At 39.9% G+C, this 27443-nt stretch overlaps 1 protein-coding gene across 1 annotated transcript in view; it reads left to right on the plus strand.

Moving 5' to 3' along the window:
• The window catches only part of MACROH2A1 (macroH2A.1 histone), a 100392-nt gene that overhangs the window by 34212 nt on the left and 38737 nt on the right, over window positions 1-27443 (plus strand). Inside the window, 3 exon segments of the mRNA XM_020991241.2 lie at window positions 23265-23371; window positions 24834-24996; window positions 24999-25030. Coding sequence (XP_020846900.1) covers window positions 23265-23371; window positions 24834-24996; window positions 24999-25030 — 302 coding nt within the window.

The raw sequence follows: 27443 nt of genomic DNA on the forward strand, positions 1-27443 counted from the left end.
TGTATCATGTCTAACTCTTCCAAAGTTCTTTTCAAGTCCTTCACTTTTCTTTTTTATTTTTTGTTTAGATTTATCTAGATCTGAGAAGAATAAATTGAGATGTCTAGCTGTTATAGTTTTACTTCTCTCCCTGCAATTAATTTAGCTTTTCTTTTAAGTATTTGGATTCTCTGCCATTTGGTCCACGTGTGTTTTGTATTGATATAATTTCATTGTCTGTGGTACCTTTTATCTTTAAATTAAATCTGATTTTGCTGTTGATTTGTCCAAGTTCCTGATTGTTACCCTCTTTTATTTCAGCAGAAGCATAATAGGTTTTCCTTCAGCTCTTTATTTTATCTGTGTATATCTTAAGTGTGTTTCTTGAAAACAACATATTACTAGATTTTCTTTTCTAATTTATTCTGCTCTCTTCCTCCATTTGATAGATGCATCCATCCCATTGACCTTCAGTTGTTGTTAATTATATATTTCCTTTCATTCTGTTCTCCTATACTTTTCTTTGTTTCCTGCCACCTTTTTTTTAAGGAAGAATAGGATGTGAGAGAAAAGGAGTGCTCACCTAGAGCCCAGTAACAGGTTGTTAACCATTCTTTTCTTTTAAACCAGTATCTGAGTACCACCTTCCTTAGTTCGAGTTTATTTTGCTTAAGACTAATCCCTCCTTTAATTTACCCTAAGCTTTCTCTCCTTTCTGTTTTCTCATTTTCTTCCTGTTTACTGGTTGAGTGAAATATATTTTTAAGCCCAACTCTTTGTGTATGTTTTCTTCCCTCATTTGATTAGTTCTGATAAAAGAGAGGTTTAAGTGTCATCCACTCCCCACATCCCTTTCTTCTTTGTTTACATAGACTTCTACTTGCTCACCCAAATTATGTGAGATAATTTTCCCCACCTTTCCTCTCAACCTCCCTTTCTGTTCTTCTTTTCAGATCATCAAAACATAGTGAACAATTCCTGGGCATTCTGTCTATAATTAAATTCTTTTTATAACGCCTGATCATTATAGAGTTTTGAGGGGATACCTGTGTCATCTCCCCATGTTAGGATGTAAATAGTTTATCTTTGTTCAGTCCTGAACCGTATTCAGGACCATGATTGTTTGTGATTGTTTTCTCATGTTTCCCTTTTTAATGCTTCTCTCAGTTTCTCTGTTTATATTTCAAAGTTTCTATTCAGCTTTGGTCGTTTTGTCAAGAACGCTTGGAAGTCCTCAGTTTTTTTAAAGGTCTACTCCCTCCTACTCCCTGCCTCTTGTAGAATTATACTCAGTTTTGCTAGGTAAGTTATTCTTGGTTATAAGCCTCTTATCTTTTGCCTTCTGGAATATCATATTCCAAGCTCTTCACTCCTATATAGTGATAGCTGCTAAATGTCATATGATCTGGACTGTGGCTTCTTGGTATTAGAATTCTTTCTTTCTGGCTGCTTGCAATATTTTTTTTCTTTGACCTGAGAGCTCTGGATTTAGGCTATAATATTCTTGGGAATTTTTGTTTGGGGATTTCGTTCAGGAGATAACTAGTGGATTCTTTCTTTTTCTTCTTTGTTCTCTGGTTCTAAGGGATCTGGACAGTGTTATGATTTCTTGGAATATGTCTAGGTTCGTTCTCTCTCTCTCTCTCTCTCTCTTTCTGTCTTTCTCTCAATTATAGCTTTCATACAGTCCAGTAAGTCTTGACTGACCTGGAAAATTGATAGAGGAGAAAATAATTTGTTTTTGCAATGAGATATGTTATATTTTCTTCAATTTTTAAAATCTTTTGACTTTGTCTTAATATTTCTTGTTGTCTCTTGCAGTCATTAGCTTCTATTTTGCCCATTCTGATTTTCAGGGAGTTTGTCTCTTGGGTAGGTTTTATACTTCCTGTTCCAAGTTGTTAATTCCCTTTCCAGTTCTTCCGTAGATCTCATTTCTTTTCCCATTTTTTTCCTCTAGTACTCTCAATTTAAAAAATCATTTAAACTTTTTTTTTAAACTTCTTTATCATCTTTTCTAGTTGAACTTGTGTCTAAGCAGTGTTTCTTTTTGGGGCTTTGCATGGAGATGTTTTGGAGTCATTTATTTTCTTCTAGGTTTGTATCGTGAGTGTTCCTTTATGGTGGGATTTAGCTCTTTATGGTGGGATTCTTTTTTCGTTTACTGATTCTGCTAGTCTGCTTCCTGACTGTGGACTTTGTGTTAGGATTGGGCTCTACATACTTCTAGACAGATTGTCTGAGTTGAACTTGTATCTTCTTAGGTTGTTCTGCTTCTTTCTTGGGGTATCCAGTGTTAGTATTTCAGGGTTATTTCATGCTGGGGATTGGCAAGCTTTTAGTACTTCCAAAATGGTATCATCTTGGATATATAGTCTTGTTTGGTAAGCCAGAACCCAGCAAAAAGTTTCAAGTGTTTAGTGGTTGTGGAGGGTGACTGTCATTTGGAGAATATCTGTCAACTGAAATGCCATAGTCTCCTTCAGTGTATCCACTTGACAGAAAGAGCACTGATGGAATAGATACACAGATTCAAAAAAGGATTAAAGTAATAATTTAGAATGAACCTATCATCCAAAAATTTAAGGGAAGCAACATCAGACACATTGGAGCTAGAATGATTGGAAAAAGTACTTGATTTGGAGTCAGAAGTCCTAGGTTTGAACCTCAGCTGTGCTACTACATCACTAGGGCAGGCCACTCCGCCTTTCTGGGTCTCAGTTTTCTCATCTGTACAATGAAGGGGTTGGACTAGATAAGCTCTAAGGGCCTTTATAATTCTAACCTCTTTTGGTCTTGTGATCCTTAATCTGTCAGCATTGGGAAGGATTCTCATGCCCGGCCCATAATGATACCTCGCTGCTTCCTATGACACAGATTCTGGAGCTGAGTAGATCCTGATGCAGTAGGAAAACTTATGTTCTTTTGGTCTTAGAAGCTGGGAAGGTGACATTTGCAGTAATCCTAGAGGACTTGCTTACTGTGTAGCTTGAGTAAGATGCATCATTCCCTGGTTAAAGTTTTCCCTCTGTTCCTGAGAATATAGAGAAGCAGTTAAAGAATGAATAACTGAGGAGGGTGAGATCTTTAGGTGATAAATGCTATGTCAGTTCCACACACTATGATTATACCATCATGGGTCTTTTTCCTGAAGAAAAAGAAGATGGTTTAGACGAGCATTTCTGACCTTAGACCCAGCTGTGACATTATCATTCATGATATTAGCAGTCCAAAAAGAAGTAGAAATCAAGTGTTTAAGTTTGTCAAGGCTAAGTCAGTGATAAGACAGGTGGTAGTTGTTAGAAAAGCAACCAATTGTCTTAAATATTTCAAGAGACGGTCTTTTCCTTTCTGCCAAGACAGCACGAAATGAGCAATATTTTTTAAGGCAAAAAGGTAGCCAAGGGCTGAACAATCCAATTGGGTTGTAATAGTATTCTCCTTGGTGGGTTTGTAGGAATCACTAAGCTATAGGGTTTAGGGAGGGTTCTGCACTCTTAAAAGTCTCCCAAGTGCCTTGAACCATTGAAAATTATTATTAGAATTTGTTTTTGAGATACCAGGGCCCCTATGGAGAGGAGAAAAGAAACCAGTACACGTTTTGTGAGTAGTCTTTCCAACTCTTGTTCCATCAAAATATCAACAACTAATAAAAATATATTTATTATCCTCCCTCCCTAGCTATTTAAGCCATACTAACATGTTAGGAAAGCAAAACCTAAAGTTCAGACCTATAAATAAATACAGTTGAAGGTCCAGCCCTAAGGGGGGAATATTAATCATAGTCCTCAAGTAAGATAGTCTTTTTCTACATGGCCTCTTCTTTGTCAGGAGTTTAATACTCATCCTTCTTCAGATCTGCCAAGCTACATGAAACAACTCCTTGCTCTGTTCCTTCTCCTCTCTCCCCTCCTTTTTCTTTCTCTCTTTTCTCCCCTCATTTCCCTTCCTTCTTTCTCCTTCTCCATCCATCCATTTATCCATTCATTCAGCAAACATTGTCTGTAAAGCATGATTGTCAGAATTTGGGGAGCCAAAGACAGGAACCCTGCCCTCTTAGAATTCATTATCTAGTAGAAGGATATGGTAAGGCTGTCAGAAGGGTATAAATTTTTCTTCTCCCTCTCTTTTCCTTCCCTTCCCCTATTTCCTGTATCTCCAGATACTCAAGTGATTTTTCCCATCGTGCCAGGGTCAGGGAGAGAGAGGGACACACAGACAATGGCTGTATTGTTTCCATGGTACAAAGTGCTGTATTCTCCGTATACTTTAATATTATAATTTAAGTGTCTAACATAACAGATGGCCAACAACTACACAGGTATATAACTTTGCCTTGGTTTTGGGGAAGTTAGGGTAGAGAAGAGAAGTCAGGGGAAATATCTTTGTGGGTTTCCCCCTCTCCATCCTCCATCAGTCCCCCTCCTTTGGAACTACTTCTTATTCCAGTATTTCAATCAGATTCTAATTTTACTGGCTGAATAATGACAGCCGTATACAAAATGCCCTGCCCACAAAGCTGCACTCACTACCTGGGAAACCTAGGAAAATTCACAGCATCACCAAATTGATCCTAGAGACACTGGCTTCATATTCTTGTTGAAATTCTGATTTGTTGTCCCTGGAGTAATAATTAGCCAAGGTTAGTCTTTGGGTAACAATTTGTCTGTTGGTCCATAAATCGGGTTATTGACTACTAAAAGTCAGTATCAATCATTCATTAGAAAACAGGTCTTCTCAACTTGAGTACTATTATCACTCTCCACTACCTAACTGACAGCTAGACATAGTGAATGGAGGCTTGGCTTTGGAGTCATAAAGACCAGGGTTCAAGACTTGCCTCTGACACATACATACTAGCTTTGTCCTCATGAATAAGTCACTATCTTCTCTGTGCCTCTGGCAATTCTTAATTTAGGGGAAAGCATTCTGGATTTGGAATCAGAGGACCTGGACTCTAATTCTGCCATTTTGGGCAAGCCATTTAATCTCTCTGGGTCTCGACTTCCTCGTGTAAAACAAGGTAGCTGGGCTAGATGGTTTCCAAGGCCTTTTTCAGTTATGATCCCATGTAGAGGTACACTGGCTTCATACTGAATCTGTTTCTTTGGTACCTCTCTAATTTGAGGTGTCTTAGAATGATGGATAATAGAAATAGAGAGCACTGACCCCAGAGACATAGGATCCAGTTTCAAATTCAAGCTCTGGTGGTCCCTGCTGAACCTTGGGGAAGTCATTTAACCCTGCTCAATCTCAGTTTCCTCATCTGTAAAATGACGGGATTGAAGTAGATGGCTTTTGAGCCAAGTGTCTTTTGGCTCAAAATCTACAATCCTATGTGCAGTGGTCAGGTATTAAAAGAAGGGGGCAGGGAATTTTTGGTTTAGCTTGGATCCTAGAATTTAGAGGTTGGGGGGACCTTAGATTAACCCAACTTCCTCATTTTACAGATGAGCCAACAGGTTTGAAGAGGGTGGGTCACACAGATCCAGGATTCAAAGACAGGTCCTCTCGATAGCTAGTAGTTTTTCCTCATGAACCATAATCTTTTTTCTAAATTACAATTTAGGTTAAGTAAATTAGTGTGATTTGTTCTGGTTCTGGTGTTCCTGGTCTGGCCTGGTTTAAGTACCTTTGAGGGCAGTTAGCTGAGATGTAAAGTTCAAGGCCCTGAGCAGGCATCTGCAAGTGCAAACTTCAGAAAGGCATGGAGGGAGCAGGTCGTGATCAAAGTAAAAGAGATGGACCAGGGAGCCTGTGCTTCCAGATAGGACTCTCCTAGGTGGTAATATAGCATCCTGCAGGGAAGCTACTGCCAGATGTTAATCATGATACCAGCCGGTAACCATCTTGGTCCTCAAAGCCCACTTCCTCCATGTATTCACCCCCCAGCCCCACTGTATCGTATGGAATAGGGTGATGGCTATGTTGTTTCAGTTTCCTCTTCGCTTCCATAAGTGTTAACTGTGCATGAGGAGAAGACCCTGACCAGGGAGCTCACAATCACTAGTCTTACACACATGCAAGACAGGCAGCAGTGTGTATGATTAAGTGCTAAATTGTGCAGTATAGACCACATGTGCTCCTGGAGCTCAGAGAAGGGAGAGGTCAGCGTTGGCTGGAGTGGCTGGGAAGGCTTTATTTAGAGAAGCAGCGTGGTATAGAGGAAAGAGCCCTAGACCAGCAGTTAGAAGTTAGAAGACATAGCTGTGCCCCTAACTAGCTGTGTGATATGGAGCAAGTCACTTTCCCTTGCTGGGCCTCAGTTTCCTTCTCTGTAAAATGAGGACATTGTACTGGATCTGACAGAATATGGTTTTAGAATTTTCAAAAGAGGATCCCAGTAGGTAGGTGCAAATTACTTCTGGAATTTTTGTGACAGGCAGGGAGATGTTACAGTCAGTGCTTTTAGTTGATTCAAGATTTAGTAATACAGCAATCATAAAATTAAAGTTGGAAGAAACCTTAGAGGTCATCTGGTCTAACCATATCATTTTACAGATGAAGTAAACTGAGGCCCGAAGAGGTTAAATAATCTGCCCTCGATCACCCAGATAGCACATGGAAGGATTGGAACTCCAAATCAGGGCCCTTTCCATGCTGCTTGTTTCCCTGGAACCTTCCTGGCCTCCTAGGAAGGGGAGGATTTGGATTTTGCCTTATAGGATGAAACACTAGACTTTCAGACAGAAGAACTAGATTCAACTCCTAGGTCTTATATTTATTAGCTGTGTGGTCATAGGCAAGTCACTTCTCCTCCGAGTCACATTTTCCTCATTTATAAAATGGAAATAATGCTTGCATTACCTATATCAATGAATAATTGTGAAAGCATTTTGTAAACCTTAAAGCACTGTGTAACAATAAACATGGAACAGAGAGTTCTTCATCCCATCTCTCTTCTCCTTCCTTCCCTCCAACTCCTTAAATTCTGTGATGGATCATGCAGGGGTTTCCTATTAGGAAAACATTGGATTTAGAGTCCAACAATTTGGACTTTATAGTTAATAATTGTGTGACTTTAGGTGAGATACTTCCCATCAGTGGGCCTCATATGTAAAATTAGAACTTTGGACTAGATCATTTCTAAGGTTCCATTCGGCTCTAATTCCTATGATCTTCTGTGAGTCAAAGGGGAGACCTGCCAGAGTTGCCCGAAGGAGCAGCTGGTGCGAGATGAGAGGCTCAGCAGAGTGAGTGAGCCACCAAGCCCCCATGGAGGCTCCAGCAAAGTTTCCTTCTGTTGCATAGTATCTCTCCCTCAAAATAGAGTTTCCTCCATGCTTACTTCTCTTCAGCATGATGGGAAGCTTAACAGTCAGAGCCCAGGGCTTAGGTTTGAACAATTAGGACAAGTGTCATTAGTCGATTTTCAGTATCTTATTTTTATTAATGTTTACTGAATGCATACTACCTGTGAGTGCTTGTTCCAGGTTACATGAGTGAAACAGAGGTGCACAACATGTAGTTTCTGTCCTCAAGGAGCTCATAATCTGTTGGGGAGAAAAGACATATACATATAAAGAGATAATTAGTATGGTTCAGTGGAAAAAGCTCTGGCTCAGGACTGGCTTCAAATCTTGCCTCTGCTGCTTTCTATCTGTGATCCTGTGCCAGTCACTTGACCTCCTTCAGCCTCCTTAAAATGAGGGAGTTGGACCTAGATGACCAAAGTTCCTTCTAGATCTGTGTTCTTAATAAAGAACAGCTTGTACCAAGTGTCAAATAAGGGATACAAGCAGTAAGGCCCAAGGGTGCAGAGACTACAGAGGATGGCGGAATTGTGGAAAGATTGCATGACGATGTGGTCCTTGAGAGATGGACACGAATTTAGAGAGGTGGTGAGAAGGGGGAGCAGTACTCTAGGGAAGGAGAAATGATGTGAACAAAGGGGTGGAGACAGAAATGTGAAAGGTGTGGGGCGCCAGTGAAGAGACCGGTCTGGTCATCATAGAGGGTTCATATAGAGGAGCAGTATGGAATAAGATAGAGAAAGTAGGGTGGCACTAGGTTGTGGGGGGGTCCTTGAAGGCTAGGCTGAAGAGCTTGTACTTTGTCCTCTCAGCAGTGGGGAACTATTGGATGTTTCTGAGAGGAGAGTAACCTAAGTTTGAATCCTGGCTCTATCACTTATCTGTGTTACCTTGGGTAAGTCATTAGGCCTGTGAGGGCCTCACCTTCCTCACCTGTAGAATGAGGTGGTTGGACTAAATGACCTCTATCCTATGATCAAAATCATGTTTTAGGAAGATTAATCAAATAGTGCCAGATGAGTTGCAGCCAGGAGAGATGTTTAGAACATCATCTTTTCTCTACCTTTTGACTGTTGGTTGGGGAGAGACTGAGACAAGGGTGCTAAATGCCTAGCCCACAGATTCTCCTGATTTAGACATTGGAGAGTAGCCACATCTTTGGATTATAAAGTTTCAGAAATTGCCTTCTTAATCACCAAGCTCACAGTGCTTCGGAATGAAGCCCAGTAAACCAAGAAAGAAATGAGATTCAAAAGTTTTGTTAGAGAGAGTCGGAGACACACCATGTGGTTAATTTCCACTCCAAGGAACAAGATGGATGGGGAGGATAAGACTAAAAGTTTTTAATGAAGGAAGTAAAGATGTGACTGATCTCTGTCTCTAAAATCTTGCTGAAGTGGTAGTGAGGAGGGTTGCTTCTTTTTCAGTGACATTTTATGAATTTTCCCTGATTGTTCTCAGTTTTTAGCAGATCTCTTTGTGTTGTGCCTACCTCTCTCTTTTGAGATGAATGAATGGCAAAGCATTGCAGTTTGGTATTTCAGTAGACAAATATACAAATTAACCACTTCCTCTCAAATGAGTTTAGTCTTCAAAAGGAGAAATTGGTTCTTAGGGACAACAGAGACCTCCCAAATGGCTAGAGCTCAAAGATACTTTCCTCAGACCAGCTGGGGTTGATGAGGTCACCTCCTCCATTCCTTTTCTTTACTAATGGTGCTGGCATTTGCTGCCTCAGCAAATGTGGTGTGGGCACTAGCCAGTGATTGGCAGCTGACACCTGTCAGCTCTGACTCTCCCCTCACAAATGCAAGTTTGGCAAATGCAGAAGAAGGTCAGGGGCTAAGAACCAAGACCCCCAACTCTAAGGAATAACGAGCCTGCTGGGCCAAGACATACACTCTGTGTTCAATCAAGTCATGTCTGGCAGCACTTAGGTTAATCAGGTTCAAGTGCATTTTTTCAAACATATGTAAACCGTTAGGAGTAACAGCAAAGTGTAAACTATCGAGGGGAGGAAACATCAGGTTCTCGATTGCTCTCCCTTCCCTCTTCCCCCACAATGAGTCTCTCTCTCTCTCTCTCTCTCTCTCTCTCTCTCTCTCTCTCTCTCTCTCTCTCTCTCTCTCTCTCTCTCTCTCTCTCTCTCTCTCTCTCTCTCCCTCCCTCCCTCCCTCCCTCCCTTTCTCCTTCTCTCTCTTTCTCTCTCCCTCTCCGCGTGCACGCATACACACACACATACACACACAGAGTATATATACTGCACATATGTATATGTACATACACACACACACACATATACATATATGTGCTGGAAAATCAAGTCTGCCGATCTTTATAAACTCTTCAGTAGAGTGTGTGGTTTGGGGGCATTTTTGTGGCAATGTTTGTTTTATGCTGGCTGCAGAGCCCTTACTGATTTATGTCAAAATGAATGTGTAAATGAGAGAAGCTAGAAAAGTTTCTTAATTAAAACAAGTAGATTTGACCCAGGATTCACAAGGCACCAGGAGGTACAGATTCTCATCCTGACTGTGCTAGTCTGTATAATCTGTATGTGTGACCTGTCTTGCAGTAGAAAGAATACTGAATTTGGAGTCACAGCACTTGAGTATGGATTCTGATTCTGCTATTTGGTACCTGGGTGACTTTAGCTGAGCCTCTTAATTACTCTGGGTCATAATTCCTCATTTGTAAAATGAGGGGGTTGGATTAGATTAGTGTTTCTCAAACTGTGCTTTAAGGAATTCCTAAACACTTTAGGGTTTTTTGTTTTTGTTTTTTAAATGAACCTTTTGTTGTTTAATAGACATTAAAATTAATTATTTTAGAGGATTTTACTGTAAGAGTTTTGCCAAAGTTTTATTTAAACTGACCAGTTCTAGTGCTGTGGAAAAGTCTGAGAACTACTGGACTCCATGATCTCTGAGCTTTCCACCTTTTGTGATACAGGAGGGGAATTTAGAGGTGCATGGGTGATTTGGCTGTGTTCACCTTTTGCATGCCAGTTATTATTGTTGTTATTGTTAATACAGTAATTGGCATATTTATGCCTTTCAAGGTACTTGTGAGGCTTTAACATTGTTACTGGAGACTAGTTGCTCACTAGCTCCAGCAAGGATGGAACAAGAGAAAATCATGCTTCAGTTGAAGCACGGCGAATTTAGATTAGGGATAAAAAAAATAAAATCCTGATACTTTTTTCACTTCAAAGTATCAAAATATAGGAATAGTCTCCTGATAATAAGAGCAGTGAACTGACATTTTTGTGCAAAATACGAGACATGAAGACAAGAAGAAGCATGGATGTGACCCATTTGTAAATTGGGGAGAATTCAATTTGATCTTTTGAAAATTTTCAAATTCTATCAGTTGCCTACAATTCTTTGGTTCTGTGAGTCAGACAGACTGAGGGGAGGTCATCTAGTCTAGTGATATCAAACTCTTAACTCATATGTAAGGATCCCTACAGGCCATATATTGACATTGGAAACTACATATTAACATTATCTTTGTTTTTTATTATATATATATATATATATATTTGTTTATTTTGTTAAATATTTTCCAAGTACATTTTAATCCGGTTCCAGATGCACTTGGGAGTGTTGCAGGCTGAACGTTTGACACTTCCGATATCATCTATTCCCATATCATCTTTACAGCTAAGTTTCACCAGCTGAATGAACATACATCCTGTTTTCAGGGACTTTATTTACAAAATGGGATTATCATGCTATTCTGTACCTTTACTTTGTCAACATTAGGTAGCTAGACGAAGAATTTATTAAGCACCTAACTGTGTTCTGGGCACTCTGCTGTCTCGAGAATACAAACCCAAATAAAAAGGAAGACAGTCCCTTCCCCCAAGGAGCTTACATTCGAATAAGGGAAGACAGCACATAAAAAGAAGTTACTTACTCAACCCACATCTTCTGACTGACTTCCAAGTCCAGTCATTCAGTCAGCAAGCATTTAAGGGTCTACTATGTGCCAGGTGCTATGCACCTTTTAGGGATACAAAGAAGTCGGGGACCTTGTGCTCTGTATGTCCAGTGCTCTTCTACGTATAAATAATTTCTTCCTGCAGTGAAGACTTAAGTCCGGGAAAAAGCCCAGAGAATTGATTATGATGTGTGTATACCCTAAGGGTTGGATGACTTTCAGCTTGGTGTACCTAGGACCTCATCTGTAAAATGGGGATGATAATAATAATAATAATAATAATACAGCTGTCATAGAGTTATTGTAAGGATCAAATGAGGTTCTTTATATTTGTATATATGTATAGAACTTTAGAAATCTTCATACGTGTGTCTGTGTAGAACTTTGTAAAAACTTCATGTGCTTCATACATGTTAGCTCTTGGGACAGCAGGCCTGCGGGGCCTCAGATGAGGCACAAGCACAGGAATGCATGTGGATCCATCTTTAACTGCTAAGATTTGGGAGAGTCCAAGGGGATTGGAGGAAACCATAGTTGGGGGAGGCATGCAAGAAACTCTACAGGCACCCCAGATTGGGGTTGATTGGGTTAAAACCTTCCGGAATTGTGTGAAACAATCCTGAACTCAATAAACTGCTGATGGAAGGTTGATTAACTTAAAGAAATACAATAAACAGATACCTTGTCATGTTGTTGGCTTTGTAGCAAATGCCTGTTTTCTCCTTGGGATTACAACAGCCTTTGCTTTTCTTTGATTTCAAGATGTTATTTTCAATTTTTCTTTTGTTACATGAGTCTCTTCAAACAGCTCTGAAAAGGCCCCTGACTTTTTCCTATTGGAAGGTCTGTATTTAAAAATTTGGCTTGGCCTCAACACATCACCTGTTAGTTGTTATGAGCCTAATTCTGCAAACCATGACTTCATCTCCCTAAAGGGAAGATAGACAAAAGGCTTCAATACAACAGATATGGTTTAGTTCAAGAAATTTTTTTAAAAAACCACTAAACTTAAGGAAGAAAACCCCCCAAAACCTAAGCCTTTGGTCTCTGGATGAACTCGGAAAGTAGACCTGTCAAAGGTACTCACATTCTGACAGCTGGTTAGGGGCTGAAAAGGCTGCCAAATCACACTGTTATTCAAGGCTGCAGGAATTTTGTCAGAACAGCCTTTAAAATATCATGTTCAATGAGGCCAAGGGACATTTAGGCCAGTGAGGAATCTGTCAAGATTGCTGCTCTGGGGAGAGAAAAGGATGCTGTGTCTCTCAGGCCTGGGGTCATTGCAAATGATGTAGCTGGCAGGTTATGAAGTGTAGGTGAGCTTGGGCCAGTATAGATTTTAAAGCTAGCGGAGCTGAAATGAGAGCTGCCTAAATCTAGGCCGCTTTGCAAAATGAAGAATTAACGAGATTGGAGAGAATTTCTCATCTTTTCAACCTGCCTTTTTTTCAGCTACAACTTTTCTAATTGGTAAACTTGCCCCACCTTTTTTATTCCCTCTAGACTTCACCCCAGGTTCTTATGTGTATGAAACAGGTCCATGGTGGGCATGCTTTATAGAAAATAGATTTTTGTCCTCAGCTGAGCAAAAATGACCCAACAAAGGCAGCCGTGGACTTGGTGGAAGCCACAAGAGGGGCCCTGTTTTTGTTTTCCTCTTCCTTAATTACTTTCCTCTGGGTTTCCTTTGCTCTTAAATCCAGGTTCTTTTGTCCCAAGAAGAGTCACTTGTGACACCTGAGAATTCCTTCCCAAACTTTATCCAAAAGTTCTTCTGTCCGTCTCTTCGAGAGGAGGGTTCTGGTCTGTGAATCTCAGGGCATTCTTGGCTCCTGAGATTCTCTTTTCCCTAATCCAGCTATAGTCAGGAAATTCAAGTATGCACAAAACCTTCCCCCAAACAAATTAACTGAACTTAGGAGAACCTTCCCCTAAAAGAGTTTGGGCTCAGTTCAAGTTTTAGGCAATAACTGAAGCTGGTTCTGATTTAATGCAAAACAGTGCACCTCCTGCTGAAAATCACCAAGGTTTTGGTAGAGTTGATGTAAATGGTATGTAGAATCATTTTGGGGAGCAGAATTTGGCTGTTAATAATTTAGTGCACAATTCAATGCCTGAAGTCTCTGTGACCTTGTGTCTTGTTAAAGCATAAAAAGGAGGGGCTAACCCATTTGCAGGAAAACAAAGCCTAGAAACATCCTTTGCTGATTTTGTTTGTATTTTCTATCTCTCTGTCTCTTTACCTTCTCTTTCTTTGTTTCTGTCTCCCTTTTTTGATTTCCTTTTCTCCTCTTTTAACTCCTCTTCCTTGTTCTTCTCCTCCTCCCATAATTTCTCTCTTTCTTTTTCTCCCTCTCCCTTCTCATCTTTCCTTTCTCTTCTCCTTCTCACCCTTCTTCTTTTACAACCCTTTTCCTTTTCTCTTACCTTTGTGCCCCATTGTCTCTCTCATGCCTCTCTTTCCCTCTCCCTCTCCCTCCCATTGCCTTTTATCTTCTCCTACTCCCCCCTCCTCCTTCTCCCTCTTGGCCTGTACAGTGCCCTCCGGAAATAAGAAGGGAATTGTCACATCATGTTCAAGCTGCCAACATTTGGCATGTCCTTCTCTTTTTTCCACTCATTTATAGGCCATTTGCTGCTTTATCTCTTACCAGGAAAGCACTTTTAGGTCCCTTTTTTTCCTAAAGAGTGTGGAAGGAGACTGCGTTAGAAACTTGGAAAGCACAGCAGATGTTTAGGGGTTTGTTTCGTTTGGGGTCTTTGTGTTCGTTTTTCCCTTTCTATTGTGAAACATGCAGCCATCCATATAGGGGGAGGAGGGGATGGGCGTGGAGTGTTGTTTTTGAAAAGGTGTGGTTTGGGGTGCTGTGTCTTGTGTGTCCCTTGATGAAGGGGTTGCTATAGTAACTGTCCATCTGGGGAAAAAAAGTGCCTGAGTAAACAGTTATAAACACCATTGCACAGCTATCCAGTTGGTAACTGTGAGTACTCCCTTTGTGTAGTCCTCCCATCACATAAAGGAGTTCACAAATTCATGTGGGTAGGGAACATGCCTTCTTACTATGCTGACAGTCCCTGTTACCTCTGTTTGGACTCCATTTTGTATTACTTGATTTTGGATTCCATTTTGGATTGTATCATAGACATATATACAACATGGAACTGTTTCATGAAGGGAGCAGTACTGGATAAGGTTCACATTGGCCAATGGCAGTGGCTCCATTTCTTTTGGAGTCTCAAAATTTTTGTTGTTCCTCTGCTTCTGGGATTTTCAGGAGGTGGAGAGATGGTAGGTGATGATCAAATAAAAGCATATGATATAACCTATCGAAAGAAAGAAGAATGGAACTGGAAGCAATCTAAGAGATTGTTTAGGCCAACCCCCTCATTTTGTCTATGAGCTTAACAAACAGATGGAGAAGGTTTAAGGAACTTTCCCAAGATTACAATAGTAAATGACAGAGCTGGAATTAGAATACAAGACTTGTGATTCCAAACCTAGCACTGTACTCTTTTTCAGTTTCACCTTGCTACAGGGCTAAATGCAGGTCACAGCTCATATATCTATAGCATGGTAGAACAGGAAATGACTCTGGGCAAATTACTTCTCTCAGCTTCAGTTTCCTGAGCAGATTGGACTCAATGGCTTCAAACATCCCTTCCAGTTCGAAATCTGTGATTTTGTGCATCACGAGACTCGCAAGTTATTTCTTTTCCAGTTAAATGGCTAACCTCTTCATTTTGCAGAAGAAGGAATTAAGGCCCTCAAGGACTTACTGACACAGATAATAGATAGCAGAGGTAGTCCTTGAACCCCAGTATTTGTCTGTAAGGCCAGTGCTTCTTTATTATACAAGGCAGGAAGGAGCTATTGGAAGGAGAAGAGGGAAGAAACTGGAAGAGAGGTCATAAGCATGGAATCTGTATTCATCAGTAGTCAGGAAGAAATGAAGTCTAGGGCATAATGTTAGAAGATGTCTGTATCTTAGTCTGAGATTGGAGGGAAGTCATAGAGAATAGGTATAGGGACTGTCAGAAATATGTTCAGAGGAAAGGGAGGTACGTTTCAGAACTTGCATTAAATTGCCTCCATTTTGTAATAAAGTAAAAATCAAGGTCATTTATCCAAGAATGAAGGGAAGGAAATGAGAATGGAATTAGGGAAAGTCTGGAATAGGTCCTGTGTGATGATGTGTGCTAATGAGTCAGCAAGAGATAAATAAAAGGATTCCCAGGTGTAAGCCCTTCCTTTTTTTTTTACAATAAGAAAACAGGCCTACAGGAGGGTAGAGCCATACAGTCAGTCATCAGAAGAAGAAAAGAGTTCTCTCATTCTAAATCTTTCTCCTAAACTAAGTCCCAGAACCATGTGAATTCACAATATAAGTTGTCTGCATAGCTTGTGTGAGAAAGGGGCCTCCAACATAGCAGACTTGGAAGGGAGCCTAGGTCTTCCCTGAATTTTAGGAAAGGGAACCAGAATTCAAATAGCCAAAATGTAGAGTCTTCTGCTTTGGCGCTACTTTCCCTCTCTTAGAATATCTATATCCACTCCTGCAGTCAGGTGTTTTGAAATCATTGCCATTAAGTAAACACCATGATAAGTATTTCCCTAGTATAATCACTGAGGCTGCTGAAGTTTCAGCAACAGGATAAGTAGGGAGGAAGTACAGAAACAAGCAAATAAGGATTATCCCTGGATGCCATGTTGTCCCTCTTCAAGCCACTGCGCTATCTTTTCTTACCTTTCTACCTTCTCCATCCACTTGCTGGTCCCATGCTCATGAAAAACTGTTTTCATACAAGTACAAACCCCAGACTGCTTATTCCTGTTCTTTTCAACTCTAGGTTCAACTTTAACTAGCCATGGTTACATTGGCCCTATAAGTGCTGGAATCTGTTACTCTCTTTCTTGCGTAGAGTAACAGGGTAAAGAGGGAGGAGAAAATTAAAAAAAGAAAACACAAAAAACAAAGATGTTTCTTTTTTAATTTCCCCTATAAATTCCTTTCTTCTTCTATGTCCCTTCCCTTCCCTAATTCTTTTAACAACTCTAGCTCCGCCTTTCTGGGTCCTCTTACAGGGAACCCCCTCATACTGTTTACCAGACAGGAAAGAAAGTAGGACACCTCAGCTTCCATAAACGGCCGTTAGAAAACCATAACTTCAAACTGAATTTCCTGCTGAAGGAACAGGATTTAGCTGAATCACATTCCTCTGTGAGAGCAACATTTTCTTTTCAATGACAAATACAGCAGTCTTCAGTGGTGTAATGCTGCCCTGTCCCTCTTCCTCCCCCATGTCCCTGTTCATTCTTTAGTTCTTTAGCCGTGAAATAACTTGCTAGCCTAGTCACGCACAGAATCACAGGATAACAGATTTGGAGCTATTGAGTCCAGTTCTCTCATTTTACAAATTAGGAAACTGAGGCTGAGAAAGGTTAAGTGACTTGGCCAGAATCACAGCTAATCAGTGACTGAAGTAGGAAATATATTCACATCTTGATTCCAGGTCCACCACTTTACCCAACACACCCACCATCTAACCTACCTGTGCTGACAAAGTCCTAAACTTACTGGTACTCAACTTCTCCAAGTACCTATGGGAAAGAGAGAGAAAGAAAAATAAATCCAGTAGAAAAACTTCAAAAAGCATCTCTCCTTATTTCTCACCCAGGGCGGGCGTACAGATCCTAATAATGGCAGGGGCCCACCCTGCAGTCTCCCTGATTCTAGCTTGCCTACCCCAGGGTCAAAGCTATTGTAATACTTTGTTTCAGTGCCTGGCAAATTGTGCCTGAGCTGATTGGGGCACCTCTCTCAGGGGAGCAAGTAAGTTTGTATAATTACTGCTTCACTTAATGAATGAAAGAGAAATATAGTAAAAATTGATCTGGCCAGCAAACTTTGCAAGACTTTGTTTCAGCATATCTGATAAATTACTGGTCGCCTGAAATCGGTTAAGTGACCAGAACCATTGCCCTTTATGTCCTGATCAATGGAGTAGTTACATCACTCTCTATTTAATATCAAAGGGAAATACTTAAAATGATCTGATCAATGGAGTTATATCATTCTGTACTTAACACAAAGGGAAATACTTAAAATGATCAGTGGACCTGGTGTGACCTAGTAGAAAGAGAAAAGGTCTTAGAGTCAGGAGACCTGGGCTTGAATCTCTGCTTGGACGTTTATTAGCTGTGTAGCTGCAGGCAAATTTTGAACTTCATTTCCTCATTTATGAAATTACGATAATGGTCCTAACACTCCCCACCTCATAGGGTTTTTATTAGGAAGGCACTTTGTAAATGTGAAAGCAGTTCAGAAATGTGAGCTATGAAAGATAAAGAAAACACAACATGGAGATGTCTTACTCTTTTGGTTGACTTATGTTGATAGGGTACGGAGGAAAGGACATCTTCCGGTTACTCTAATATAAAACTATGACCTGAGAGGGACTTTCAAAGGTCGTCTGCCTGTTCCAGAAAAGTGGAATCATGATGTCAACTTTCACTTTCATTTCATTTCATTTCTGTGATGTTCCTTGTGATGCTTTTGTGAGGATCTTTGCCTGTTATGTGCAACTGCCGTATGGGATTCCTGAGTGGTTTTGTTTTACTTTCATGGGGCAGGTCTTATATTTAGGGCATGCTCACATATAATAAGATCATAGGATTACAAAGAAAGCCAATTATTGATTTGCAATTATTAAAGTTTTTTTTAAAGTTTAGGAACCTTGGATTAAAACCTCTGATCTAGTCCAACTTCTTCATTTTACAGGTGAAGAAACTGAGCCCCCAAAGGGGAAGTAACTTTATGACTTGCTCAAGGTCATAGTACAGCTTTCCGGGATGGAATTTGAATTTCTTTGTATTCAAATCTAGTGTTTTCTGTTATACCATACATGGCAATAATCTTCCCAGTTCATTTAGGATCATAGATGAGGTCTGGAGAAACTAAATGACTTGTGCAAGGTTAATATAGTTGAATCCAAGTCCTCTGACTCCAGATTCAACGTTGCTTCCACTTCATCTTTTGGTATTTTTGTTATTTTGGCTATGAACGATTTCTTATTGACCTGTTGAAAATAGGCCACCTAACATGTCTTTTGCTTAATTAGGTGAATACACATTTCATCCACTTGTACATTAAACATCTCTTAACTTACTGTGTGCATGTTTCTGTGCTGAGAACTATAGGTTAGAAATACAAAATTTTAATCATACCTGGTCCGCCTGCCTTCTTGGAGCTTATTTGTAGAATAAGCAGGGTAAAACCCATTCCGTTAACTCTGACATAATGATTGTGGATAGGTTTATTAGAGAGGTGAAGAACTCTGAAACTCAAGGAAAAGTTTTATTAACAATAAGAGGGATTAAGAATAGCTAGCTTCATGAAGCAAATTACGTTTGAATTGGGTTTTAAAGGATGTTCGAGGATTCGGCTGATGAAAGGGAGGGAGGACTTGAGGGAAAAAAAAGATGAGTAAAGGATTGGAGTGTGTTCAGGGTACAGAAAATAGCACAGTTTGGTGGTATTGAGGGAAGTAATGTAAAATAATAAGCTAACATTTATATAGCACTTGAAGGTTTGCAAAGCATTTTACATAAATTATTTAATTTGATCCTTAAAACAAACTGTGAGGTAGGTGACATATGTTATATTATGTTAGGTTACATTATGTTATTGTTTTATATTCCCATTTTTCAGACTGAGGAAACTGAGGTTTGAGAGAGGTTAAGTGATTTGCCCAGGGTCGCCCAACTGGTAAGTGGCTTGAGTCAGGATTCATATTCAACTTTATCCTCACTCTACCCAAACTGCCTCTGAAAAGGAGGACAGCTACAACTTGTGAAGGACGTTGGATACAGAGTAAAGGAGTAGAAATTTTACCCCATAGGCAACGGGGAGCTGCTGAACATTTTTGAATAGAAGAGTGACATAACCAAATTCCTGTCAAAACATTTAAGAGACATGCCTTTGGTTTAGTGTCTGTACTAATATCTCTGACTTTAATTGTGAATGCTGATGTTTTTAAAATGTGATCATTATGGACTTAGGATAAGTATGTACAATGGATGAAATGAAGAATAATATGTGTAAGGTTCCTGCCTCTAAGAAGTTTGCAGTGTAGTCAGAGAGAGAAGATATAAATGCATGAAAATATAGTAGTATAACATTCATAAAGCATGACATGATTAAGTGTAGTCTGTTGCAGATAAATTGTTTTTGTTTTTCAAAAAAGTTTTATTAGTACACTTTTATTCTTCAAGTTAGAGTTTCCTAGTTTTAGCCCTTCCCCACAAACATACCCACGCAATAGATCCATCCCTCGTAACTAAGAAATAGTTCAACAAAACCAAGATACACAGTCATCCTATTTCATAGCATTTGCAACATTCTCCACCCACATTTCCCACTTCTTTGTTGAAAGGAGGAAAGTTGTCTTTCATCATCTGGCTTCCAGTGTCAAGATTGGTCATTGTATTTAATCTGAGTTCAGTTACCTGTTGTACATCATTTACATTGTTGTAAAGTCATATTGGTCTCCTGGTTCTCTTTGATCTGTGTCCGTTTGTAAAATTCTTCCCACGTTTCTCTGAATTCTTTATATTTTTTGTTTCTTAGGGTCCACTAGAACCCCATTTAATTAATAAACCACAGGTACTTTCCCAGTTGATAGGCATCTACTTTTCAATTTTATTTTCACCTTTATTGCTACTCTCTCCCTCCAAATGACAAAGGTAAAGAATATGTTTCTAGCCATTTAGAAAGATACCTAATTAGACGCTGCTAAGTAGTGTAATGGATAGAGCACCAGCCCTGGAGTCAAGAGGCCCTGAGTTGAAATATGGCTTCAGACACTTATTAGCTGTGTGTCCCGGGGCAAGTCATTTAACCCTGATTGCCTCCAAAGAAGAAAAAGAAGAAAGATTCCTAGTTATGGCTCTGCAGAAGGAAGGAAATTGGCATCTATTCCTAACACCACAAATATCTGGAACATGTGCTAGTGGCTTTTGTATATTAGAATACAAGTAGAAAGATGATTTCAGTGGTGGAGGGGAAGATCCTCTAACCCCTAATGTATTTAGTTTCCACTGAGGTCTTTTTGATACCCTCTCTCTTTCCTCTCTTCTCTTTCTTAATTTTTACTCCTCTCTCCTTTTCTGTCAGTCTTTTGAGTTAAATAACTGAGAATTGTATGCAGTTTTTATTTAACTTCCTCCAGTGAACACAGTTCATCTTTTCCAACCCGAAACCATTATAAGCTTAGTGACTGACCTTGAAATAACTTCAAAAAGCTAAGTTATTCTAGGACTCATAAACTTGGTTCAATTACCTTGTAAATAGGGCCATCTCTATTTCTCTAAAGACAGGTGTTAAGTCAGGAACACAGGAAAAGGTCAATCAGTGTAACTAAAATGACTTCTCAAAAGCAGTAACATATTTATAAAACAATGGATACCTATTTAATAAATAATCATTATAGTAATAATATGCTTGTAATGTTTATTTCAATTATAGCTATTATATGCAGTAATTTATGTGTAAAAAGTTAGGCCAAAAGGCTGAGCACAGTAGTAAATTCTATATTGTATATACAGAGCCTGTGTTTGCGCATTCAGCCACAACTTAACCTCTCTGGTCCTTGGTTTCTTCAGTGATAAAACAAGTGGATTGAACTAGATGGCCTCTGAACTCCCTTCTGTGTCTTAAGTCAGTGATGTTATTCGTGATCCATTAATGGCTTTATAAAGTATGATCAATTAATGGCTTTGTAAAATGCTCTCTTGCTGCTCATATTATTTTTACTTGTCTATACGTTATATTTTCTAGTGGAATATTATGTTATTTGAAAGCAGAAGTTGTCATTTTTCATATATTTATCTCTAGTATGCACCATACTGGCTTGTGCCTAGTAAGTAGAAGCTGAGTAAATATTTATTGAATTAATTTGAATTAACAGATTTTTATTGAGTACTCAGCTGTGTACAAGGCATCAGTTATGCTGTGATCACTGAGGTGAGCAAGGTGGTTAGTTATAAATATCGAAGCCCTTGCCTTCAGGGAGCTTATAAACTAGTTAGGGAAATGAAACACAAGCAAAAACTTAAAACGACAACATGATCTCACAAATAAGACAGAACAGTAATTACAATCCCAAAAAGTAGCCTGGAAAGTTAAGTACTAGAAGAGCTTGGAAGTGGTAGGGATCACCATGGGCTGAACAGACATCTGGAAATAGGCTCTATGTAAACCAGATCATGAACAATGGTTTGTTTTGGATAAGTGCAGGGGCGAGGGAAAGCATTTCTGGTGGAGGACTTGAGTCCAGTGTGAAAGTGCCAGATGTGTTCAGGGACCAGGGAGGAAAGCAATTTGGTTGAAGCATAATACTTAGAAAGGTGCGTGAGTAGTAGGTAATAACATTCTTGAGAAGAGCTTTAGATGGTGAGATTAAGGAGACCTGTTTTCAAGTCTCAGTCATTGTGTGACCAAGGACAAGTCATTTTACCCTTGAAGACTCAAGTACCTCATATGTTGTGAAATATGGGGATTGAACAGGATGATATCTAAGGTGCTTTCCAACTCTAATGGTCTATTCTGTTGGTGCTAAAAGAAGAAATCTCTTGCTGAGGGGGGCGGGGTACATGTTATCTGTTCAAATGAGATAAAATCTGTAAAGTGCTTAGAACTTTGTGTAGCAGGTAGTAGCACTTAATAAATGTTTATTGATTGGTTGATCCATTCCTTATCCACATTTGGTGCAACAAAGTATACAACATCTATATTGTTTTGGTTTTTTTTTTTAGTTGAAGTAGTTGAACATTTGCCATGGAAACCCAGTGCTTTAGTTTGCAGACAGATGTCAGTTAATGTGGACGAGGAGTCTGAATAGACACAAAAGTTCCCAAGTTCTAAAATCTCTTATATTCAAGACTAGATAAGGTGCCCTAGTATTCAGATTGGTGACTGACCTCTTTAACAAGTGTATCCTTTGAAGTGAGAAGGAATTAGTAATTTTGGCCTTCAAGAAAGTTGTTATTGATTTTAGTAGGTGTAGAATCCTAGAACAATAACACTTCTGCTAATAGCTCAGTTTGGTCACACATTCGGGTATACAAAGTACTTTCCTCATGTGATGTAGGTAGGTAGTGCATGTTTCACCACTCCTATTTTACAGATAAGGAAGCTGAAATTGAAGGACTTTGCATGGAGTCACCCAGCTAGTAAGGGCTAGAGCTGAGACATAATACTACATAGATTATCTCGTAGCCTCATTAAATCTTCATGATTTAGGTATCACAAGCCCTACTTGTAGACATGAAGGGCATGAGGAAACTGAGGCTGAGAAAGGGTAAGTGACTAACTTTTGGTCACACAGCTAGTCAATATGAAACAGAATTCAAACCCACATCCTCCAGGCAGCGTGGTATGTCATATACCACCGTGCTGTTTTGGCTCTAGGTTTCCATCCATCCATATTAGCTGACATTTACTTATGGTGCTTTACAGTTTATAAAGTGTTTTATGTACACATCTTATTTGGTCTTTATATTAATCTGAGATATAAATATCATAATCCCCCATGAACAGAAGAGAAAATTGAGGCATTGGTAGATTAAGTGATTTAACCAAGGTCATAAAGTGAGGATGTGAACCCCCATGTCTTTTGATTGTAAATAAGCCTGTTCTCTTTCCACTACACTGTACTGCCTCTGTCAGAGCAGGAAGCAGTCTTCAACCTTATGTAATCTGAGGCCTTTCTTCATTTCACAAGAAAACTGGGGCTTAGAAAGGGAAAGACACTGGTACCTGCAGGGAACCACCATCCTGTGAAGAAGCCGTATACAGAGTATTGCTTCATAGCAGATAGATAGAAGATAATTTTCTCACGTTACCATGTTGAATGATAGTTGTGAGAATCAAGAAAGAATGAGACATTTGTTCAGAATTGTAAAGTTTCATGAGGTGGCCAAGCTGCAGTGCCTAACGGAGGAATTTACAATAGATGTCAGAGAGGGAGATTTCCCCCTTCTGTGACACTAACCAAGAGCCATATTCTTCTGCCTCTCCCCATCCACAGCAGAAATTCTGGAATTGGCTGGGAATGCAGCAAGAGACAACAAGAAGGGAAGAGTCACTCCTCGACACATCCTTCTGGCTGTAGCCAATGATGAGGAATTAAACCAGGTAGGAACACAAGCCTGGGTGTGCCTCAGGTAGATTTCGGGTAGTTGACCACTTTTGAGGAAGTTTCTTGCATTCAGTCAAACGTTCCAGGAGACAGTCCAATTTTTTATCAGCCTCTCCCTCCTCAAAAGCTTTTCCATGTCTGCAAGTTCTGAAGGATGGGATCAGCATCAAGCGTCACCACTTTGATTTCTCTTTCATTTACCTGCAACTTCATGGCCTCCAGGCCAGGGCTAATTTTCAGTTATTAAACCCACAGTTTTAGTAGATTGTGTTTAAGAGATATTCTGGTTGAAAAACTGAGTGGTGTGGGCTGTATTTTGACTTATAAAACCACAAATTAACATTATCTGTGTTTTATTTTAATTTTAAAAAACATTTGCCAATTATATTTTAATCTGGTTCTGTGCACTTGGAAGGGGCTGGGAGTTTATACCTCCACTGTGGTCACCTTGCTAATAATAAGCCTCTCTGGACTTAGCTGGTGTGGTCGTTAGGCACCAGGTGTATACATTTTGTCAGGTGGCTCTCACTCAAATCCTCTGGCATAGGCTTGGAGAACTCCACATCACCACCACTGCCCAATCAAATGTTAAAGTAGGATTCGAGCATAGGATTCGGAAGGAAGAAATCCACAGGAATGAACGATCATCTCTCCTAGTGAGCCACAAGACAAAAGTTTGATGCTATACCAGGCAATTCATGGGTCATGCTAATTGTAGATAGGTCTTTTCTTTTGACTCTGCAGAAGGGAAGGGGGAGGCTCTGAAGCATTGCTGGGTTGCAGGTAGCTCATACCTGCTGACGAGAGACCATTGTTACGTTTTCAGTGTGAGCATTTGTACCTCAAAAATTGGCTGGTGCTACAAAATCAGGGCTTGACTATTGTTTTGTTTTTTGTCTAAACTTAAGAAAGTAATGGGGAAAGTGGTAATAATGCAGATTAATCTTAAAAGTGTGTCATGTATACTGTTTTTTGGAGAGCTGGTTATTAAACATTTACCAGCATTCTTCTGATGTGAAATGAAATAAAGTGTGTACAGTTTGAGGGAGGAAAAGTGCTATGTAAATGCAAAGACGCTGAGGAAGTAGATGAAAAAAAATCACTCCGTTTTCAGTGCTCACATTCAGTGAGTCCTTAGAATCTCAGAATTGGAAGGAACCTAAGAGATCATGAAGTACAACCTCCTACCCATGTAGGAATACATGATGTAGCTTTCCTGATGGAGAGGCCCATTGGGGAAAGAGCACTTTTTTTAAAAAAAATTCAAACATTTGTCTTCTTGTCCCAGCTCAGTCATGGGGCCTTTCCTTTTTCTGGGCCACGATTTCAGATGATCCTTAAGGTCCCTGCCATTCTGACCTTCTTTGGTTCTAGGTGATCAGCTTCAGTATGAAAAAGTAGTCATTCTGCAGGCCTGGGAACATGGATTTATAATGTGCCACTCTGATTTGCCGGCAGCTGTTAAAGGGGGTCACCATCGCCAGTGGGGGTGTTTTACCAAATATCCACCCAGAATTGCTAGCAAAGAAGAGAGGATCTAAAGGCAAACTGGAAGCCATCATTACTCCTCCTCCAGCCAAAAAGGCCAAATCTCCATCGCAGAAGAAACCTGTGTCAAAGAAAACGGGGGCAAGAAAGGACCCAGGAAATCTAAGGTATGCTGTTCTGCCACACCACCGTGGGAGAACTGAGGCTTATAACCCCATTCAAGCCAGCATGTATTTATTAGGCCCTTTCTGTGTGCAAGGCACTGGGGAAGCAACAGCAAAGTGCCACGTAAACGCAGTGTACGTCCTCTCGGATGAGGGAGTCTCTTTTGAACTGTGGATGAAGTAAATTTAAGTCCTACTTGTACAATGACTAATTACTTATGGAAGTTGTTACCCCCAAGAGCTGTTAGAGGCAGGAAGTAAAAATGGATTTAAGGAGTTGGACATATTTGTGACCAACAGAATTATATGGGCCTTCTAAAAAACCCCTCATCTGTCTTAACTTCATGGGGTGTGTCATGTAGGACAGCTAACCCCTTCATATCTTGTCCCTTGGTGTCATGTTGGGTACAAAATAATGGGTCAGGTAGCCTAGGGGGCAACTAAGTGGAGCAGTTCTTATGTTCCCATATAGATACTTCTGCCTGTGGCTGTGCTGTTCATGAATTTTCCTTCAAGCAATCTACATTCCTCAAAAATTAAGTGTCCAACATATAAGAGAGCATGCTGGTTGATTACTCAAGGGGGAAAATTTACTTTCAAAGGAATATGTTGGCCCCTTGAAAAATACCTTTTCCCCAGTTGTCACTACTCATTGTAGTGACTTTATATCTCCCAGTGAATGGGAGCATTCCCAAATGTCCCAGATGTTTTCTTCATTGGAATGTTATTACTCCAGCGTCAATGAGAAAAACACAAGTGCTGCCCAGACATTTAGTGCCATGTATTCCTGCTCAGAGAATGGGATGGGAGCCTAATGGTTACTGAGGGGTGGGGTAGGTGGGTGATTCTTTACTCTTATGAGCAAACTGTTCTGCTTTATCTTCTAAAACACTGATTACATTTGCTCTTTTTTAATTTTATTTTTTAATTTATGGAATAAAACAAGTAAATTGAAGTGATTTGCCTTTCTCTTAGTGGGAGAGTAGGTGAGCATGAAAAAGTTCCTACAGATCTGAATTTTGGTTATCAGACTACTTGTAGCATTGTATTTTCTATGGAGAAATAGATCAAGCTGTCTCCTTATGAAACGTAATGATATGCTTGTTTTTGACCTGCCCAGAGAGGAGCAGCTGAAAATGGACTATAAGCACATTTGTCTTGTTTTCTACAGATTTGTGACTTCCATTTTAAATCAAGAGGCCTTATGAGTAAAGGTGAAACTTTTCCCTTTGCCTCATCAGATGCATTTTTAAATAAGGTGGGCACCACAACACTTGAGCTGAAGGAGCGCTTAAGAGGCATTCATTGTAGTCTCCTTATCTCCTCTTTGGCCAATGAAGACAGCCCAGGACATCCTGCTGGCTATTATGTTTTGAAAAATCTGTTCTCCCAATTCCTTGGTAACACATCCTTTCTAAAAAGTGCTTTATTGATGCCTTTTTTTAAAAAAAATAGTCCTTATAATAAGGAAGCAGCTAAGCACAACTTACCACAAAGCAATTTGACAGCGCATGCCGTGTTCTGCTTCCTTTACCTCCTCTCTGTGTGAGAGGAAAGAACTGTGTTCATAGGATCATCATTCATCCCTCATAGATTTAGAGCTGGAGAGGATCTTGCAGGCCATTTTGTCCCACTTCCCCTCATTTTACAGATGTGGAGCTGAGGCCCAGAAAAGTTGAATGACTTACCCATGGTTATACAGTCAATAGCAGAACCTGGGCCCAAAACTAGGTCCTCTTGCCTTGTGTACCACATTGTCTCCAAGCAGATGAGTATGACTAGTGGAGCATAGGGCCTGGGTCTGGGACTTCATTGGTACAGGAACTCGGAGGGGAGAAAACCTTTTCTGATTCAGCTTGAGACCTCCTGCAATTTGTAGTCTTGGAAAATTACCTAGCACACTGAGAGCAAATGGCTTGTACAAGGTTACTCAGCCAGTATGTGTCAAAGGTGGGGTTTGAATATTGGTATTCCTAACTTATGGACCAACTCTCTATTCACTACGATATCCTTCCTTATACTGCTAGAAAGTATTTAAAAATATAAAAGCAATGCTATTTCAGAGTTCCCTAAATGGACAAATCTTAATTTCCATTTCATGGAGAACATACATGGTTCTTCATACAAACTCAGAACATCAGAGCTGGAGGGGATCTTAGAATCACAGAAGGTGAATGGCAGAATTAGAAGGGCTGCTTCTGCTTCCTGGGATGGTGATTGGCAACCTATTGTAGTTTCTACCAATAAGGAAGGTCTTTCTAATTCCATCTAGAATGGGGTCCTTTGGAAGCCTGGACAATAATAGAAGGGGAATGATAAAATTAAATGAGCTTCCATCCATTCCTGTAGCATACCAATTAAAGACTTTTTCTTAGAAAAAAGCGTATCACCTCCTGGATGTCCCTGATAAGCACAG

This window comes from Phascolarctos cinereus, unplaced genomic scaffold (assembly GCF_003287225.1).
Source record: "Phascolarctos cinereus isolate Bilbo 61053 unplaced genomic scaffold, phaCin_HiC Scaffold_2;HRSCAF=192, whole genome shotgun sequence".
In the NCBI taxonomy this organism is placed as follows: domain Eukaryota; kingdom Metazoa; phylum Chordata; class Mammalia; order Diprotodontia; family Phascolarctidae; genus Phascolarctos; species Phascolarctos cinereus.